General features: G+C 38.7%; 1 protein-coding gene across 1 annotated transcript in view; it reads left to right on the top strand.

Moving 5' to 3' along the window:
• Positions 1–21,009, top strand: part of LOC122792380 (zinc finger protein 84-like) — a 400,930-nt gene that overhangs the window by 163,542 nt on the left and 216,379 nt on the right. Inside the window, exon 6 of the mRNA XM_044060166.1 lies at positions 18,580–18,694. Within this exon, the coding sequence (XP_043916101.1) occupies positions 18,580–18,694 (115 nt within the window). The remainder of the gene's footprint in view (positions 1–18,579; positions 18,695–21,009) is intronic.

Below are 21,009 nucleotides of genomic sequence, written 5' to 3' on the forward strand. Positions count from 1 at the left end.
CTATGAACCTATGATTGACAATAAAACATGAACAAATGTGAACAAAACTCAGTAAAGAATATTTTAGAAGATTTAAATTAATACTGAAAAGAGTTCTGACATCTATGAACAAAGTCCAAACTATTAACCAATTTGCTCTTCCTGTAATAACTTACAGTTTTGGAGTGACTGATTGGCCTGAAAATTTACTGGATCAGTTGGACAGGAAAAAAGAAAAATGCTTCATGCTTATCAAATTATATATAAAAATCAGTGCATACCAAGATTATATATTCCCAATTCTGAAGGAGGTATGGGCCTTCTCAAAACTGATTACATGTATAGATTTGCAATCGTAGGACTGCATACATATCTGCTGACTTTACCAGATCCAAACATGAAGCATAGTGAATGTTTTAAAACATGTGGAGAATGCGTCTAAGATTACTTCCATGCTTAGTTTAGCAGAAGCATATCTGTGTGAAATGGGCATGCAAATCAAAACAGAAGTAAATAAAAATCAGGCAGCACCCGAGTGTGCCAAAAAACGACAGAAAATGCAAGGAAAAGGATCAGATGAGAAGGCAAGAAATGTGGAAAAGGTGTAAATATAGTTGCAAGTACAGAAAAATCCTGGAACAACTCCATGTCAATCAGGATCTGACACTGAAGTGGTTAAGGAGAAATGAATTTAAACCAAAAGATGAGAAGTTAATATTGGCAGTAGTGGACTACATACAGATTGGTTTATAAAGTCCGCTGAATATGTGGGTGAAACAGACAAATGCAAGGTCTGTAAAACAGAACTGGAAACAGTCACACATCTCATTACTGGGTGTGATACACTAATAGCAGAGGGCCTGCATACTGAAAGGCATAATAATGTGACAAGACTGTTGCACTGGGCATTGTGCAAACATTACAATACTGAAGTAGATGAGAAGCACTAGAAACACGAGCCACAAAGCATAATAGAGAATTAAGAAGTTTATATCACATGGGATCATTTATTACTAACAGTTCAAAAAATAGATATGACAAAACAGATATATTAGTCCATGAAAAGAATACAAAAGTAGCATTGATTGTTGAAATTGTTACACGGATTGTCTCTCTGTATGTAAGACACTAATCAAAGTCATAAGGCAGAAACAATGGCAATGTGGAAGAAGTATACCCAGACAGTTGCAATAGTAGAAGGGGCAGTGGGTCTCATAAAAAAGAATTTACATGGTACTGCGGTAGCATTGTCACCTCACAGCAAGACGTCATCCCATTCGATTCTCAGCTAGAGCGTCTTTTGTGTGGAGGCATGCGTGAATGGACGTGCCTTCGTTGAAGGTTGTGCGTCAGGGCTGGTAACATAAAAATCCACTACCAAACATTAGCGGACCGGAGTTCCACTGTGGTGACCCCTAACTGGGATAAGCCGAAAGACACAATAACAACTTAGATATGCTAAAAATACATGTAACGCCATATGAATTACAGAGTCAGTACTGGGCACACTGTGGGTGATGCAAAGAGCACTTTCAGCTAACATCAAAGACTGAAATAATACTAATTTCATGAACTTTAATCATAATTTGACATAGGAATGGGGTCATTTCCCATCACGATACTATAAACTCAGAAGACTTGGACAAATTAAACTAAGGCAAAACCAATGTAGTGACCACAGCAAGTTTTTAATATAAAAGAGAATTGTCCAAAATTAGTGTTATTTAACAGAAGTCATATTAAAGTGCTGAATGCAGTATTAATAATAACTACATATAGTTTACATGACAAACTGCAGGAAAATGTATGTAAGATGAAATATGTGCCAGTTAATAAGCAAAAATGAGAAATACGAGCAGGATGTGTTGTGAAAGGAGTGGCTATGAAAAAGCCATAAGAATCTCTAAAATACATAGCAGACTGATTATATAATCTGAATTAAGCCTAATAGTATGTTTGGCTGTAAAATGATAAGAAGAGTTTTTCTGGATTTAATCAAGTTTACAAATTTTTTCCATGATATGTCCAATATAATATGAAAATGAACACTACCAGCAAACAAATTTGACCCGTACTATGAAAGTGAAAAATGAAAATCATGATACTTTGAAATCTAAAACTGTACATGAAGTTGTGACGCATGAATATAAGGCTGACATTTTGAAGAAAACATCTTGTCAGAAGACAATATTAACGTCTGTCTCTAGATGGCTTTGAAAACAGATGTGGACATTTCTTGACTATTCTTGTCACTGAGTGCACCATTAGGCCAAAAATTGCTGCTGTAAGTGTGACAAATCTGAAATATGGACTTTTTTGTAAATAGCATTACATTTTTGTTAACATTTAGGTCACATGTCTTGTGAGAACCTAGGAATGGTAAAAATAATTTGGAGTGTGATACAACTAAAACCACATGTTTAAGAAATGAATCACACCACCACAGAGATATCTCATGCTCTCTTCCATGTTGTAGCAGTGCTTTTCTGCAGGCCTAGGCTGATATATTTGCAGGATAAGGACGTTTGTCAGAAAAATATGCTATACAAATAAAACGTAATGCAGTGCCAGTGATATTTGTTTCTGGAAAAAATGTGTTTAAATATTCTCAGGTAACGCAGAGGAGGAAAGAAACTATAGGTGTCATTAAGAAAGATAAAAGCACAGCCAAAACAATAGACAATGTTTGTATTCACTGAGGAAGACAAGATTCATATGTGCATTAATCCAGATACTCTTAATCTAGTGGTTTTATAAAAGGAGTACTTATTACTTACAGTTGGCAAAAATGTCCCAGTGATGCCAAATGCCAAGCTTTGTCAGTATTAGATGTACAGCAAGTTTCCTCCAGACAATGCTCCAAATTGTGTGGTGCACCATTAGAAAGGTATGCATTCTTTACACTTCCTTTTCATATTTCTTCAGCACCAGAGTTATTCAGAGGACTGATTTTAAAACACTTGAAGGGTTCAAAAGTGTTATAAATAACTGACAAAACTATGACAACATAATTTCAAATTAAGGAAGGGCAAATGTAAAATTAGGGCAATACATTTGAAATAGTACAGGTTATAGTTTACCATCAGAGGTGTGAAACCCGATCCATAAAAAAATGAATAATTCTGCAAATGTCAAGCTAGAAGACAATTAGTCATTACAGAAGTTATCTTCCAGTTTTACCTAATGCTTCTGAAATAATTATGCCTGCATTAAAGCTGTTGGAGCAAATTATAGCCAGGGAGTGGAACTATAAACAAAAAATAAGGTGTTCATAATAGGGCCACTGTTGCAGTAGAATTCAGAACATTTGACAATCTGCTTTAGGCTTACACCCATCTAGCTGGCCATGCTACAGAGAGCTGCATGAACTATGCAAAGGGTTGATGTTCTATGTCTGAATTGTATGAGGAGGCTCATTCCTGTATCCTGGATAAAAGAGCCACTAGTCTGCACAATAGTCAGTTTTATCCCCCACAAGCGTATGCATAAGTTTGAGGACACCTATTTCAGTCAACAGTCATACAGTACCTGCTGAGATCCTGCAAAATTACATGCTTGTTGTGTAAATGGTGACCTCTTTTCCCTTACCTAATTGCTGCTTCAGATGACATCCACCCTAATTTCCAGAGCTTTATACCCTTCTGCTTAGCCAGGCTGACTCCTCCTTTCCAGAAACATTGCCATATTCCAAGTGTAAAGGAGGATGTCAGACCATGCCATCTTTAGTTCTTTCTTACCACATTGCAGTAACACTAGATATTTATAGTACTAATCAGTGCTGCAGTCCTCATCACTAGATATTTCCTCTGGAGGTAGTCTGGTCGGCCTGACTTTCAGGGCTGTACATCATCCACTGGCCTTGGCTGGCTCCCTCTCACTCTGATGTCAGTGATGTAAGAGGGGATTTGGCCAATGCCATCATCAAATTTTTCCTGATTTGCTAAGGTTGTGAGTTATAAAATAGCTTCTTCGGTTAGGTGATTTTCTTCTTCCAAGAGGATAAGTAACCCACAGGAGAATTTATTTTTCTACCCTGTGGTCTTACTAGCCAGTGTACACTAATGTACAATAATGATTCACATATGAAAGTTGCCTTCACAAAGAACAACTGTGAAACTGTTCTTTTGAACACCATAAGAATAAATGCGTAGATTATGGTAAACACATACTTCATGATGAGTTTCATTTCTGTAGTGTTTTTTTAACCCCGGCCAAAGCATGGCATGAATGACAGTTTTCACCGTTCCAGGTTCACCCTAAGGACAATTAGAAAGAGAGCAAATACTGTCTGGGAGCATAGTGCTGTTAGGTGGGAGTGGACTGGGTTCTGTACCACAATACCATTGGCTAAGGCCTCTGGGAGCATAGTGCTCTTAGGTGGGAGTGGACTGGGTTCTGTACCACAATAGCATTGGCTAAGGCCTCTGGGAGCATAGTGCTCTTAGGTGGGAGTGGACTGGGTTCTGTACCACAGTAGCATTGGCTAAGGCCTCTAGGACCATCCTTTGAAGCACAGGCACTCAGATAAATGATATGAGGGGAAGTTTTGGGAAATTAAAGAAAATTTGATCAAAGCCACCCAGGTCTGGCAACATCAAACGCCTAGAGGTGATTTTCCAAACCTAGGCTTCAGAGTCAGCTTTGTCTTAGGCCTTTGATGTGATCACATTGTAGGGTACCATTCTTCTGGCTACTAGACTGTTCTCCTGGACAAAACCAGTGAGATGCTGGCCAGCTCTAAGACCTCTCTGATAGCCCGTGCTCCTACTTTGTGAATAGTAAAGTGGAAGGTGGTATTTGTAGATCAGAGTGTGTATGCTCTTTAAGAGCTATTCCAGTTAGTGGGCACGTGCATAGAAGTACTGAGCATGTGCAAGCAAGAGTGCCATTTTGTAGTGAGCAGCTGAGGTGTAAGCATGCATGTGTTCACTAGTCAGTCAGTTTGTTTAGTTTAATGTTACCGTTCTCCATCCTGATGTAGCTGTGTATAGTAAACAACGTAAATGAACACCCAGCCTCATTGCCTTATTGAATATGCACAAGACTGGTGACATGGTGTCAGAATGGGATCCAGAATAAAACTTCTTCTTCAAGACCATGAGGCAGGCATTTGCAGCTGGAGGAATATACAGAAGTGGATCATCCCTATTCAAATGACTCACAAATAGGTCAAAAAGACAAATCCAGGTACTAAAACTTGTTTAAAGGATATTTACTCAACAGATATTAAATGGAGCATTACACACATTCAAAATGACTTTCTAATTAAATGAAATGTTCAAAATTATGAAATATTGATAAAAATGCTCAATAGCTTACAAAAGTGCTTGAAATAACTTCAGAATCACATAAAATGTATAAAAAGCAGAAAGCAACCATATTTTTTTGCTATGTGCTTCGTTTTCATATTAATTAAAGCCATCCAAAATATTGAAAGTGTGCAAAGTGTTTGCGTGTTTGCGCAGTATTACAGTACAGTTATTTTGCAGAAAATGGTCATCTCAAAGAGTTTATGGTACAGCTGATTATTCTTTCGAGTACCTGGTATGTGCTTATACATAATTACAAAAGCAATTTGTTGGCATGGCAGAAGGATTTTGCAGACCTGCTCCACTTGTATTTGATAATAATGTTGCTGAAAACTGGAGAGTGTTTGAGCATGAGTGGGATATTTTCATACAGGCTGCTTTTTCTGACAAAGATGCAAATACAAAGGCATTTATTCTGCTTAATTTAGCTGGTTCAGAGGCCATTGAAGGGGGGCTTTCTTTTGTGTATGCCCCAGCTCTGTATGCAGGGGAGGGGAAGAACGCTATATAGTGGTACCGGCTGAAACCTGGGAAGACCCTGAGTGCTTAAAATGTAAATTAAGAGAAATGTGTAACCCCCAAATGAATATTACAATGAAAAGGCACATATAGTACACAAGAGATCAAAAGCCTAGTGAAACTTTTGTAGAATATATAACTGACTTGAGAAACAAGACAAAAATGTGCAGATTTGGTGATTTAAGATATGAGTTGATAAAAGACAGGAATGTGTGTGGTATTAAAGATGATGCAGTGAGAAAGATTTTGTTTGGGACAGTGATTTAACTTTGAATAAGGCCAAAGAGATTTGTCAGATATATGACCTTACAGAAAAGCACCAGAATATGCTTACAAATGAGAAATGCATGCTTCCAATGCTTTCCATTGCTAATGTTGATTGTATACAGCACATGGTTAAAATGTACAAGCCTAAGGGTCTGGCAGCTTCAGTGAAGTTCACAGCCTTTCTAGCAAGTTCCAGGGTAGCTCAAGTAAAATCCAGATCATGCTCAGTGAAGCAAAGGGGTAAGTCTGCAAAACCTGTGGCAAACCTCATAGTCAGCTGTCGCATGGTGGTAATCATGAATGTAAAAGAGAAAAGTGCTAAGCATTTGGTCAGCAGTGCCACAAATGTAAAAAGTAAAATCATTTTAAAATGATTTGTAAATCAAATAAGGCTCATTACTTTATTAAAATAGAGCATTCAAAGAGGCAATTCAATCAACTAGAAAGCTGCAACTCTACTTTTTATGTTGATGGTGTGTCCGTACTTGAAACAGTCAATGCAGTACATTTTTGGGCAAAGAATGAAGTGTTTTGTACTGTTATGATTAGTGGGAGACTTGTAGAGCTAAAGGTTGATACTGGTTCAAGTGCAATGTTATGTCAGCAGAAATGTTTGCCAAAGTCAATGCTGGTGACAAGTTTGTCTTGGCAAAGTGTGCAAAGCTTGTTGCTTAGAAATTCAAACCAAAGTCTCAGTAGTGCTTTCATGTTACTCTGCTGAGAACAGCTATGACTTGCAATTTTACATAGTCGAGACACTCCGTTATGCCTCAGTGACAGTTTGAAAATGGGACTGCTTTTATTTAATGCAGAAGTCCACCATGTAAGCATGTATAACAACGAAAAGTTTGCACAAACTATTTTTCTGACTGTCAAAGGAAAAAACTTCAAAGACCAATACACATAAGGTTCAGGTTAAGGCACTTTAATTCTTGCGGCAAGGAGACAAAAACATGCAAATACAGAGTTTGTCTGATTAGTAACAGGAAGTGAAACCATTCTTATACTGTTTTACAAAGCATTGCCTTCTAAAGCTGACGTAATTAAATACAAGCCTACTATATTGTTTTTCACAGCAGATGTTGTTCAATATTTTCTGCTGACATGACATTACATTTCTAGATTTGTGAGAAACTTTTTGGAAAATAACATGGCCTTGGAGACCACTAGCTAGCTGCAATTATTTCTACAGTGCTGTGTTACATTTCAAGTTAGTCTGCCTATTCAAGCACAAAGCAAACACTGATTATAGTTCATATTCTTCAAGCAGTCTTTGTTCTACTAATCTATTCTTCCTGCAGCTGTGTATGTTCTCATAGCACAGACAGGGCTAATTGTCTAAGTTTAATAACATTATAGAAAGCAGTGTTGTTCTATTCATTATTTTCCTAACCTAGCAGAAAATCATATGCTTTTCAGTTAATTTCCTAAGACATAAACAAGATTTTAGCTGTGCTGACAAAATACAAGGTCAGAAAGCATTCGAAGTTTATATGGATTTATGCAGCATGAAATAGAATAAATGTGTTAACCCTTTTGGGCCTTTAAAAAGCACTAATACACACATTAATACATATTTTTCTAACATTTCCCCCCATTAATACTTTTATTCTACTATCAAAAAGCATAAACAGTTTGTTTCTTCTCCTTACCTCTTCCATTCAGGATTTGCAGTTAAGAGAGTCATTCAGTTTAACTTATGAAAGCATTTCATTCTTTAACAGCTCTTCAAACTCAGTACTTTGATATAAGGTTTCAGAAACCGACATGTCTATAAAATCTTTGATCAATCTTTTCATGCAGGGGATGCCACAACAAACACATACTCCCAACAGGAGCATACCTACACAAATGGCAATCAAGATGTTCATTAGGATGGTACCCCACCCCCAAACCATTTCTGGAAAAAGTCCGTCAGTGGGTTTGGGCCTGGTTTGGTCATGGCCGACACTTGCTGAATCACCTCAAGGTGATTGTCTATCTTGTGCTGGTTGTCAGGAATATACAAACAGCACTCTTCTTGGATTAAAGCGCACGTACCACCTTTAGCCACTAGGGTGAAGTCAAGAGCCATGCGGTTTTGAAGCACCACAGTTCTCATGGCATTCAGTTCATCAGTTATTAATTTGAGAGCAGAAAAAGTTGCATTGCTCATTTCTTCGAGGAGTTTAGACAGTTTTCTCAGCTCCCAATTTGATTTCACCGCTCCATATCCTGGTGATATGCCTGCCCACGTTATAACAGAATCACTCAAGTCCATATGTGTCAGTTTATCGCCGATGGAATGATGGTTTCTCCAGCCCACCCCGATCTGCCCACTGGATTTTCAGGTCTCCTGACAGGTTTCTTGGTGACCTCTCATGCATTTCGAATTTTACCTCGAGGCAAAACTGCAGTATGTCGTATAGCCGGAACCAGGTAACCCAAAAAACAACTGCCGGACCAATTCTCAGGTAACCATTTGTATGCCTTTTTGCCACACACAAAATAACAATCCTCTACCTTAGTAGTAACCTTGCTATTAACATATACTTGCCTTGCATGAAACATTTTCCTGTCAATCATAGACAGTTGTTTAAAAAGAACATCATTATGTTGTACTTCATTAATTGTTTTATGCATCAATTCAAAAAATGAATCATAGTTTGTATTACAATAAGAACCTGCATTATTTGCTTTAGTGTAACATTTGTAAGGAACTGTCACACTGCAATTGCTCCAACCCACCTGAACAGTATCATTTTTGTAAAAGCACACATTTCCCTTCTGTGGAACAGACAAGTGCAATGCTATTTTATCTTGTGATTTAACAGTTGTGGTGTCATAAATCAAGTTTTCCCAGGTCTCATTGACCCCTAGGAGAAATGCAGTCATTAGTATTCCCCCATATGCCGTCGGTAAAGCTGTACAAATCCAGCAATTCAAAACATTAAAAGTCTCAGCATACACATATTTAATTGCTTAGTAAGTGTTAAAGTTCGGGTGCCAGTCTATAAGTAACGCATCACATTTTTTCAGTTCGGCTTGTGTGGCTGGAAAAAGGAAAGGCCACAACAAAAAGATTAATGTCACCAGTATAGTTAACAGGATTATCATGCAATACTTCTGTGGTTGTTCTGCATTCCTGTTTGCTCTGGATTTTGTCATTTTTACTCTTGTGGTGTAACAGTAACAAGATTTTTATCTAGTTCAAAGTTTTTAACCAGTTTACAGTGTGTCAGGTGAATCCAGGATGCACGCTCCGCGATCTTGAGTGCAGTGGGTGTTGACAGTAGCACTTGGTGTGGCCCTTCCCACTTCGGCATCGTCCAGTTTTTCTTTTTGATGACTTTCACCCAGACCCACGTGCCTGGAACTACTGCTTCTTCCGATGGTCTGGTTTGTTCTTTATCTGAAACAGAATTAAGCTGCAAAAGGTGTTTAGAATTCAACAATCTTCTCATATACTCAGCAACTGTACAGTCGGCTTCCTGGTCTGTGGGCATGAGAGGTTTCCACTGAGGTATATAATACGCTCGTCCAAATAACTTCTCAAAAGGAGTTAATCCCTTTGCATTTGGAACAGTTCTCATGCTCAACAGTGCCAGGGGCAAATAGTACACCCAGTTTCTATGTGTCTCTTCAATAAGTTTCCTTAACTTGTTCTTCAATGTCCCATTGTGCCTCTCTACCGATCCTGCAGATTGAGGGTGATACGCACAATGATTTTTTAAAGAAATCCCAAACTACTTGCTCAATTGTTGTATGGTTTGGTTTACAAAATGTGTGCCATTGTCACTGTAGATCTTTTCCGGTATGCCAAATCTAGGAATAATTTCTTTAACAAGGGATTTCGCAACAGTGGCTGCATCTGGAGTTTTGGTCGGAAAAGCTTCCACCCATTTGGAAAACATATCTACAATGACAAGACAATACTTCTTATTTTCACATTTGTTTAGTTCTATGAAATCCATACAGATAGTATGGAACGGATACGGTGGTGAAGGGAAACTCCCTTGCCTGGGCTTCAATGCCCCTTGTGCATGATGTTTATTACAAATGTGACATGACAAACAACAATTTTTTGTGTAGTTTATAAATCCATATGTTGTGAACACTCGGTTCACTAACTGTACCATCCCCCCTGTTGAGACATGGCATTGCCCATGGCTCAACAAAGCTGCATATCTAAACAAGTTAGATGGCAATATCGGTTTTCCCTCTTTGGAGATGTACAGCCTTCCTTGAGAGTTGCTCCTCGTTTTATCCATCTTTGTTTCTCAACCTGCGTAGTAAGTGTCTGCATTGTTTTTAACATTTCTAAGTCTAAAATCTCAGAAGGTTGTAATTACTCATTCAAAAGAAATGCTTCTGAAGCTGCCTGTTTTGCAGCTATATCAGCCCTTGCATTACCTTTTGAAATTCTATCCTGTTGCTTGGTATGAGCTATGCATTTACAAATAGCTACTTTCTGAGGTAACTGAATGGATTCTAAAAGATCTAAAATAAACTGTGCATGATTGATCGGTTTGCCAGTAGATGTTATCATTCCTTGATTTTTCCACTGTTGCGCAAAAACATGTACAGTAGAGAAAGCGTACTGGCTGTCAGTAAAAATGTTTACACATCTACCCTTTGCTAAGGTACATGCCTGTGTCAAGGCAATCAGTTCTGCTGGCTGTGCAGATAAATTGTGTGGTAAAGATTTTGCTTCTATAATCTCAGTATCAGAAACTACTGCATATCCTACTAGGTTCTGTCCTGTGGGACCCCTTTTGCATGAGCCGTCCACGTAGTATGTCACCTCGGTATCATCCAAGGGAACATCCGTAAGATCTTTTCTAGGCAGTGTCTTTTGCTCAATCTCCTGCAGGCAACTGTGCGGTGTGCCATCTGCAGGAGTTGGAAGCAAGGTAGATGGATTTAAGATTGTGCATCGTTCGTTCAATTGTCATATGAGGTTGGCTCAATGATATAGTCATACAGGAAAGATGCCTAGCATGAGAAAGATATGCTACTTTTTCTTGCAGTAAAATAATCGCGACTGCATGAGGCACTCTCAATGTGAGAGGGTGGAACAACACTACTGAGGCCCAAGCCTGCACTGCCATTGCAGCTGCGACTACTGCTTGTACACAGTGGGGTAAAGACTGGGTCCAGTTGTGATAAATAGTAAGCAATGGGGCATTGCTTGTCCCCATGCTGTTGTGTTAGCACTGATGTCATGTACTATGTTCTTCATCTGTAAATATGTTGTAAGTAATTGCTATGTAAATTGTTAATCGCTATGTAATCCAGTGTAACTACTGTCTGTTTATTTTAACTGTGGAGCTTTTTTCCCCAGGCCTCCGCTGAAAATGGACCTACGTCCAGTCGGACACTCCCGGTCAACAAATATAAATAAATAAATAAATAAATAAATAAATAAATGTAACCTTGCTTACAAGCTACAGTTTGGAAAAAACGTTTATGATAGTTTGGTAATCCTAAAACTAATGAGGACGCTATCAACTGTTTCAATTTGCAGAAAGCAGATTCTGCTTCTGGTGTCCATTGTAATAAATCTTGTGCTGCCATAGGCTTCTTGTGTGTCAAGTTAGTCAAAGGTGCAGATTCCAAGGCATAGTTTGTAATCCAGCTTCGACAAAAGTTGGTCATACCCAGGAAGGACATAATTTCCTTCTTGGTAGTAGGTTTTGATGCTTGTAAAATTGTTATTTTTCTGTCCTCATCTAATGTTCTGCCGTCTTTGGATATTACGTATCCCAGGTATCTAACTTGCTTTCTCCAAAGCTGCAATTTGTTTTTATTTACTTTATGTCCTTGAGTGGCTAAAAATTGTAATAACGCTATGGTATCTTCTTTGCAATCTTGCTGGGTGGGGGCTGCCAGCAGGATGTCATCAACATAAAGTCAAATCTGACTGCCTCTTGGTGGGATAAATCCCACCAAGTTGCTTGCCATTTCTTGTGAGAATATTGTTGGATGTTCACAATATCTCTGTGGTAGTCGCGTGTATGTGTACCTTTTCTCCTGAAATGTGAATGCAAACCAATGTTGGCTGTCAGGGTGTACCGGTATCAAAAAGAACTCATTGCTGATATCTACCACAGAGAAATATTTCTGTTGAGGTTTCAAATCATTCAACAGGGTGTGTGGATCTGGCACTGTAGGTGCCCTTGGTATCACTGCGTCATTTACAGCTTGTAAATCTTGGACCATACGCCATTTTCCATTTGCTTTCCTAACAGGAAATAAGGGTGTGTTATATGGTGAATCAGGTGATTCCACCAGTACTCCTTCCTTAAGTAAAGCTGCTATAATAGGTTTGATTCCTACCTCTGCATCTTTTCTCAAGGGATACTGTCTCTTTTGTGGTCTTAATGCTGACTTTGGCATGATAGTAACTGGTCCTGCTGTACGAATAAGTCCTACATCTGATTTGCCTGTTGACCAGAGAGTTTCTGGTATGCTTTGTAAGGCATCTTCTTCTTCTTCTGATAAGAGTGCTAATCAGCTGTCCTCGCTAGACTGCAAGCGTACAGCTGGGTGTGTCTGTGTTATCCAATTCAACTTCTGCTTTTGTACTTCCTGTTCTGACAGTTCTAACTCTGTTTTTCCCATCTCGTGACTTTTTCTCCTAAGTCTGCCCATTTTACATTTTTGTCCTTAGTTAAGCTTACATGTGGTAATCGATTATAAAGTGCAAAGAATTCCTGGGGTAATGAACAGCTAACTACACTGTTCCCTTCTACGTCCCAGTACAGATTACGTAATACTAATCTGTTTGCACAGTTTCTAAACAACTCTTGCTCATATTCCTTGTCAGGTCCTGGTGTGCTACAATAATACAGAGTACAGTGCAACAAATGTTGTTTATCAATGTCAAGGGAGGGGAACTTGCTGATGGCTACATTCATCAGCTCTTCGGTTACTGCCCCTGGACCATTCGTAACCAAGTCTTGGCTGTACCAATAAAATGTTTCACCCTCCGATTGCACTGCAAAAGTATCAATTTGTCACTGTGCTTCTATACCCTGCATAGTTGGAACTACTGCTATACCAAATAGCTGCATAAGGTCTCTTCCCAAGAGGTTTACTGGGCATTTTGCAGAAACAACAATTTTGCATTTCTGGGTTAATCCTGAAACAGGATCAGTTATCGCGATGTTATGGGAGAGGGGCTCCCGATACAGCTGTCCATTAGCTGCTTTCACTAATATGTAATCAGGTGACTCTGAGTTCTCTGGCAGTTTGGAGGGATGTATCAGGGTCCGTGAGGCCCCTGAGTCACACAAAAATGTGACTTCCCTCCCTTCTACCAGGAGTGTAACTTCTGGTTTCGTGTCTGCTAAATAGAGCTCTAAGCTCAATAAAGCCAAATCTAAAATTTCATTTTCTTCACTATTCGCGACTTCTTGCACTTCCTCTATTTCTTCTGTCACATCCTCTACTCCCTGTATCACATTAGCATTTGTCTTTTCTTGGCTATTTTCTTCTAGTGATTCCTGGCTATCATATAGTCAGTCCTCACCCTCTTTATCTTCCGTGGTTGCCTTCTTGTTTTTCTTGCAATCCCTTGCCAAGTGTCCCTTTTTACCGCATTTAAAGCACTCCCCCCTTTTCTTTCGTCCCTCAAAGTCCTCTGATCGTTGATCAGATTGTTTGTTTCCCTGGGCATTTTTTTTTGCCCTTTTTCCTGGACTGTACTACATAAACTTCTGCTCCATCTTCTACAGAGAATACTTGGGCTTTCTTTTTCTTTTTGCTATTAAAATGCCTCTCGGCATGCCTAGCGTATTCAAGTAGTGACTGTAATCTACTTGTACGATGATCTACCATGTGCTTTGTGATAAAGCTGCTTATGGGTGCAATACTGCCTTTTAAAAATGCATTCTTCAACTGCTGTTCATACGGGGAATTATGTGTTTGATCTTCAGGTACCTGCATTCCACAATGGTTATTAAAACACTCTAATAATCTGGCATAATATCTGTCAACAGTTTCACTTTCTTGTTGGATGCATTGATTAATGCAAGTCCAGTCTGCCCTAGGTTTCCATTTCTCAGAGATGCGGTCTGTAAGACCTTTCACTCTGTTGTCTAACTCTGCGCTGCTATGTGGGAGGGGTTTGTGTTCTGCGTCACGGGGATTCCAGTTTCCACTGATCATGTGCCAATCTGGTCCCACAATTTGTCTGACTACTTTTTCTACTTCTTCTCCATTTAAGTTATAACTTAACCTCATGCCTTGTAAATCTTCTAAAAATTTTCTAAAATTAACTTTTGGATGGGGAATTCCCTCAGTGGCTTTCCGGATATCTTCCGGTGTCCACGGTCTGTACACTAGGAGAGTTGGGTCCTGTCCTTCTTGTCCTGCCTGAGGATTAGGTACTTCTATGAGTGGGCATATCTCCACTTCACTCATAGATCGCAAACTTCTATTTATTTGATACAACTCAATATCCCCCCTTGATTTTCGTGTTCGAGACCTAGTCTCGACAGGATCTCTGACAAACGGTTTTGGTTTTGCAGGAATAGCAGGATATCACAGGGGTGGACAGCTTGTCCACTTGCTTCATATTCTGGTAAGGGAAGTGGAGGAGGCGGAGGGGCCGATGCTATTACTAAGTTATTATCCTCTTTATCTAAAAACATTGTTTTTGAATTATTGCTCTTCTGTTCCCTACGGTTTGCCTCCTCAATCCACCTGTGTGCCTGAGGAATTCCTAACTGACGTTGCTTTTTTACCCGACCTCTGGAATTGGTTTTAAGCTGTATGATAAGTTTAACAAGTGAGGATTTCTCTAATTTGCCATCAAATTCATACTTATTAACCCATTTTGAGTAGTATTTAACATTATCGGCACGTTGTGATTGCATAAATTTCGCGTCTTTGGTTAACGGCGGAGTTTGGGATCTTTTTGTGCACTTATTTCCCATTTCATTCTAACCTTTAAAATGTTATGTAACCCTTTTTATCTTTTACGTGGTACCACAGGAATTGTTATAGTGTCTCCTGAATGACTACCTACCTATTCTGTTTCCCTGATCTATGACAAGACAGCAATATTTTTGTCCCTGATCTGTACAAGACAAATTTCCCCTGACAGAATAATGCTAATCAAGTCCTTGATCTAAAACAGAAAAAGGTAAATCTCACCTTACCTGAGCCTTCGTGATTGATCGCTTGGTTCGAGGTAAACCCGTCCTTCAGTCACAGATCAGAAAGTGGCTGGCCTCTTTTGTGTGACAATTCAGTCGGAGGTCTTTTCAAGTAAGAAGAACTGATGTGGTTTCTTCCCCATATGGTTTCAAGCCACCTGGCCTGTCTGATCCGGGGCGAAGTGAAGGTTTTCTGGTCCAAAGGACCAATCTGTCAAAGGAAAAAACTTCAAAGACCAATACACGTAAGGTTCAGGTTAAGGCACTTTAATTCTTGCGGCAAGGAGACAAAAACATGCAAATACAGAGTTTGTCTGATTAGTAACAGGAAGTGAAGCCATTCTTATACTGTTTTACAAAGCATTGCCTTCTAAAGCTGACGTAATTAAATACAAGCCTACTATATTGTTTTTCACAGCAGATGTTGTTCAATATTTTCTGCTGACATGACATTACATTTCTAGATTTGTGAGAAACTTTTTGGAAAATAACATGGCCTTGGAGACCACTAGCTAGTTGCAATTATTTCTACAGTGCTGTGTTACATTTCAAGGTACTCTGCCTATTCATGCACAAAGCAAACACTGATTATAGTTCATATTCTTCAAGCAGTCTTTGTTCTACTTATCTATTCTTCCTGCAGCTGTGTATGTTCTCATAGCGCAGACAGGGCTAATTGTCTAAGTTTAATAACATTATAGAAAGCAGTATTGTTCTATTCATTATTTTCCTAACCTAGCAGAAAATCATCTGCTTCTCAGTTAATTTCCTAAGACATAAACAAGATTTTAGCTGTGCTGACAAAATACAAGGTCAGAAAGCATTCGTAGTTTATATGGATTTATGCAGCATGAAATAGAATAAATGTGTTAACCCTTTTGGGCCTTTAAAAAGCACTAATACACACATTAATACATATTTTTCTAACACTGACTATGCGATTCTTTTTAAAGACAAGTTAGACAAACTCCCAGTTGTGTATGCCATTAAGTTAGACCCTGAAGTAAGCCCAGTTGTTAGACCAGCAAGGAAAGTTCCAGTAGCCTTGGAAAGCAGAGTCAAAGCAGAGCTAGACAGACTGGTGCATTTAGGTGTAATTTGTCCAGTAGAAGAACCACATGAATGGGTATCCTCCATGGTGGTAGCTCATAAGAAAAGCTCAGATATTAGAATATGTATTGATCCAAGAGACTTGAAAAAAGCACTAAGATGACCTCATCATCCAAGGTGTACAGTCGATGAAGTTACTGCTGTTATGCTAAATGCCACTGTTTTTTCTTTCTTAGATGCAAAAAGTGGATTTTGGCAAATTTTGGTTGACCAAAAATCTTCATTGCTTACCACTTCTGGTACACCATTTGGAAGGTACAGATTTTTGAGAATGTCATTTAGGATAAATTCTGCCAGTGAAGTCTTTCAGCATACATTGGAGCAATTTTTTTCTGGCTATCTCTGTGCTATAATAGTAGATGATATTCTTGTAGGAGGCAATGGTGAAGTCAAACTTAAAGAAACCTCAGGAAAGTCCTGGAATATGCTCATGAAGTAAATCTTAACCTAAATCCACAAAAATATAAATTCAGGCTAAAATAAGTTACTTATATGGCCATTTGTTTACCAGTTCAGGTTTATGGCCAGATCCTTCCAAGCAACCTGCAATACTTGAGATGACAGCTCCAGACAATGTGACCTCCTTACAACGTTTTCTTGGCATGGTCAACTATTTGGGCAAGTTCATTCCAGATTTAGTGACCTTTCAACACTGCTAAGAAAGCTGACATGCAAAGATGTAACTTGGTCCTGGTCAGAACAACACCAAAAAGCATTTGATGTCCTGAAACGAGATTTGCCAGTCCACCCATTTTAATGATATTATGATGTTTACAAACTTGTAACATTTTCTTGTATAGCTTCAAAGTTTGGTCTTGATGCAGTTATTCTTTAAGAGGGTAGACCAGTGGTCCATGCATCTATAGCTTTAACCTAAACTGAAATGCAGTATGCTCAGATACAGAAGGAGATCTTAGCAACTGGGCTTGCGTGTTCGAAGTTCCATGATTATATTTACGGTTGACCTATTCTGATTGAGACTGACCACCAACCTTTGGTCACTATTTTGAAAAAGCTACTGCACACAGTTCCTGCTACATTGCAATGCATGATGTTGAAACTGCAAAAGTACAATTTTCACTTGGTTTATACAAAAGGCAATATTCGTTATCTTGCTGATACTTTATCCAGATCAACTAGAAAAACCGCTGAGCAGTTGGTGTTGGCTGTTCTGTTGAGATTCGTTATTTGTTTTACAGCTACACCTTTACCCTGAGGAGTCTTTTGGTTCCGTTTTATCGTTATGAAAGGTCCAAGAGTAATTGTTCCAAAATCCTTGCAACAAGAGTATATTAACATCTTGCATTGTGGCCACCCAGGAACTGATTCTGCCCAAAGAAGGGCGAGATAACAAGTATTTTGGCCTTCTATGCTAAAGATATTGAGAAAGAACTTCCAGTTTGTTTTGTTTCTAATAGTACTAAACCACATTAACAAAAAGAACTACTTCAGCTAAGCCAGATCCCTGAACTATCTTGGTCGACAGTAGCTACAGACATTTTTGAATGGAATGGTCAACATTACTTGGCGTTAGTAGACTCTTATTCAAACTGGTTCGAGATTGACCTATTTCCTAATCTCACATCCAATACTGTCATTACTAAACTGAAGAGACATTTTAATGTCCATGGTAGTCTGCACAAAGTCATTTCTGACAATGGTGCACAGTTTACAATTCAGCAGTTTAAGAGATTTGCTGAAACATGAGACTTTGTTCATGTTATGAGTAGTGTCAAATGGCTTGGCAGAACATGCAGTTCAAAGTGCAAAACAGCTGTTGGAAAAGTCTGACAATACTGATGTTTTTCCAAATCTGCTTAAACTCAGAAGCATACCTTGCGGCAATTTTCTTGGTTCACCTGCCCAGAGGTTAATCTCAAGACAGACCAGAACCACACTGACAATGAGTAAGAATTTGTTGGTTACAAGTGCTAAAAACAACAAAGCAGTAAAAGCTCAACTCCTAAATAAGCCTTTGTCCCAAATGTCTTACTATGATAAAAACAGCAAACCTCTGACTCCATTAAAAGTAGGAGAGATAGTGAGGATGCAGAGAGCAAAAGGATTTGACTTAATGGGATTTGTGACACATTTGTGTGAAGAACCGAGGTCGTACATTGTTGAGTCACAAGGCATGGAATTCAGTCAGAATCTAAAACATTTACTATCAGTGTCTGAGCCAGTGTTGCAACATTTTGCTTGTAATAAACACTCTAATTCTCAGAGTGATTTGTCCAATGTTTGTGTTCCAGAGAACATTTCACTGCATGTTCCTGTTCCAGAAAGTATCCTCGAAAGTCCTCAAGAAGAACATTCCCCAGTGACTGTCCCTGTTGATGAACCCAGATCTAGTTATTACATTACGAGGTCAGGTTGTATCTCAAGACCTAATCCTCAATACACAACAACCTGGACATGATTGTTATTTGTATATATTTGTAGGATTATCATTGTGTATTTGCATGACCAACTAGTCAAAGAGGGAGGATGTAGATCAGAGTGTGTATGTTACTTTAAAAGCAATTCCAGTTAGTGGGCATGTGCATATAAGTACTGAGCATGTGCAAGAAAGAGTGCCATTTTGTAGTGAGCAGCCAAGGCGTAACCATGCATGTGTGCACTAGTCAGTCAGTTCATTTAGTTTAATGTTACCATTCTCCATCCTGATGTGTTTGTGTGTAATAAACTACTTAAATGAGCACCCAGCCCGACAGTATCCTTTTGACCTTAAATTACTAGCAAATTTATTGAGACTACATCAAGGTTTTGGTCACATATCCATGACTTGAAACCTCTTTTAGTGTTATCTTCAGAGAAACTAAGGCCTATATATCCAAAGTAAGAGAAAACAAGCCCTGTAATGATAACAGTTAAAGGAAAGAGTGGGACGCTAAAGGAGGTAACAGCTATGTATCAAACTATCTACTCCCTCCCCTGCTCCAAAAAATCTCACCCCAACATCCAGCTACTCTACCTCCCTGCAGAATAGGAGAAAATCTAGGAGTATTTGTAAAAGAAAGCAAAGCATAATATAGGACTGCGGGTCTTAAACATCTTAAGAAGAGGATACAGGTTACAGTTTCATAGCAGACCAAAGTTGAAGGTAGCACTACCATGTCAAAAGACCTAGTAATTGTGGTTCTGCTACTGCTAAGTTTGATTCTGATATATCTGTATATACATATATGCACACAAACACACATACATATATATATATATATATATATATATATATATATATATATATATATATATATATATCTATATATACACATACACACACACACACACACACACACAGAGGGAGAGAGAGAGAGAAAGTACAAAAAAGTTTTAGTAGTACCAAGGAAAGAGCACACAGACCTGTTCTGGATCTGTCAAGATTAAAGAAACTCTTAATCACTCCAGAATTTAGAATAATGAATTTTCAAGGCCTTCTACATCCATATCCTCCTCAGACCTTCTTTGTCACCTTGGCCATTTTCAGTTCACCTCATTGCCTTTTGGTTTGTTTGGAGCACGCGGGATCTTTACAAAATATCTGACTCCTGCTCTTGGCTTTTTGTAGGAGTAAGGGCATCCACATTTATCCACACCAGATTGACTGATAGAATCTGACTCTTTGGATGAAATTCAGAAGGCCTTGATATTTATTCTTACTTGCTTTCAAACCATTGATCCTTTACCTCAACCTTTCCAGTTCAGTTCTAACTCTAGCAAAGAAAAGTAATTTCTTGTGGGCTGGACAAGGAACCACAGAATGCTTTTCTCCCAGAGGATAAGGTATTCTCTCTCTGTCTGGTTTGATTTCTCCAGAACACTCCTGAGAAGGATGCCTTTACTCAACGGTGTTCCTTACAGTTATGAGTTGCATGGAATATTATGCATTCTTATGGCCCTGCTAGACAAGCAGCACATACAGTGGCACCTAAGAAACTAGCAGTATCAACACTCTGAGTAGATAGAAGTTCAAATTCCTATTCTTTCCTCTACAAAAAGTACCTCAGTTTACGTGTGCCTTTCTGAGTGCCCAGGCCACTCAGAATTTCACTACTGAATATTTTGAATTCCAGGGCACACTGGATAAGAGCATCAGAAACACATAAATGTGACAGAAGTGACTGAATTATATATATATATAAAAAATCTATGGGTATTTTCTATTTTGTTTTACCTTTATCTATCATGTTTGCTAAGTTACCATGTAAACACCTGCTTTGTCTGACAATTGAACTGTAACTGATGTTGTAATGTTCTGTTTGTTCTTGTTTTTTATGTAGAGCTTTTCTCCGCAGGCCTCTACTGAAAATGGACATGTATCCAGTTAGACTAGCCCGGTCAACAAATGTAAAATAAAATAAATAATAAGTAAAATAAATTATCTTGGCCTTGAAAACATTCGGATTTGGACATAGGGGGCCCTCCAAATCCTTACAGATAAGACTACAGTCATATGGTACATCAGTAAGCAAGGAGACACCAACTCTTTCATCCTGTACAGGCTGGCAGTGTCAGTGTGTCAGGTACAACAATGAGGACAGCCTACTTTTCCTCCTAACATAATGCCTGGTGGCTACGTTGAGCAGATCCCAGGTAGCCCCATGTGAATGGATGTTGAACAAGTAAATCATTCTTTTGCTAAATGAAAGATCATGTGTTGTACAAGCAGACCTTTTTTTTTT

The sequence above is a fragment of the Protopterus annectens genome, chromosome 1.part2 (genome assembly GCF_019279795.1).
Source record: "Protopterus annectens isolate FY-2018-M chromosome 1.part2, PAN1.0, whole genome shotgun sequence".
Taxonomy (NCBI): Eukaryota; Metazoa; Chordata; order Ceratodontiformes; family Protopteridae; genus Protopterus; species Protopterus annectens.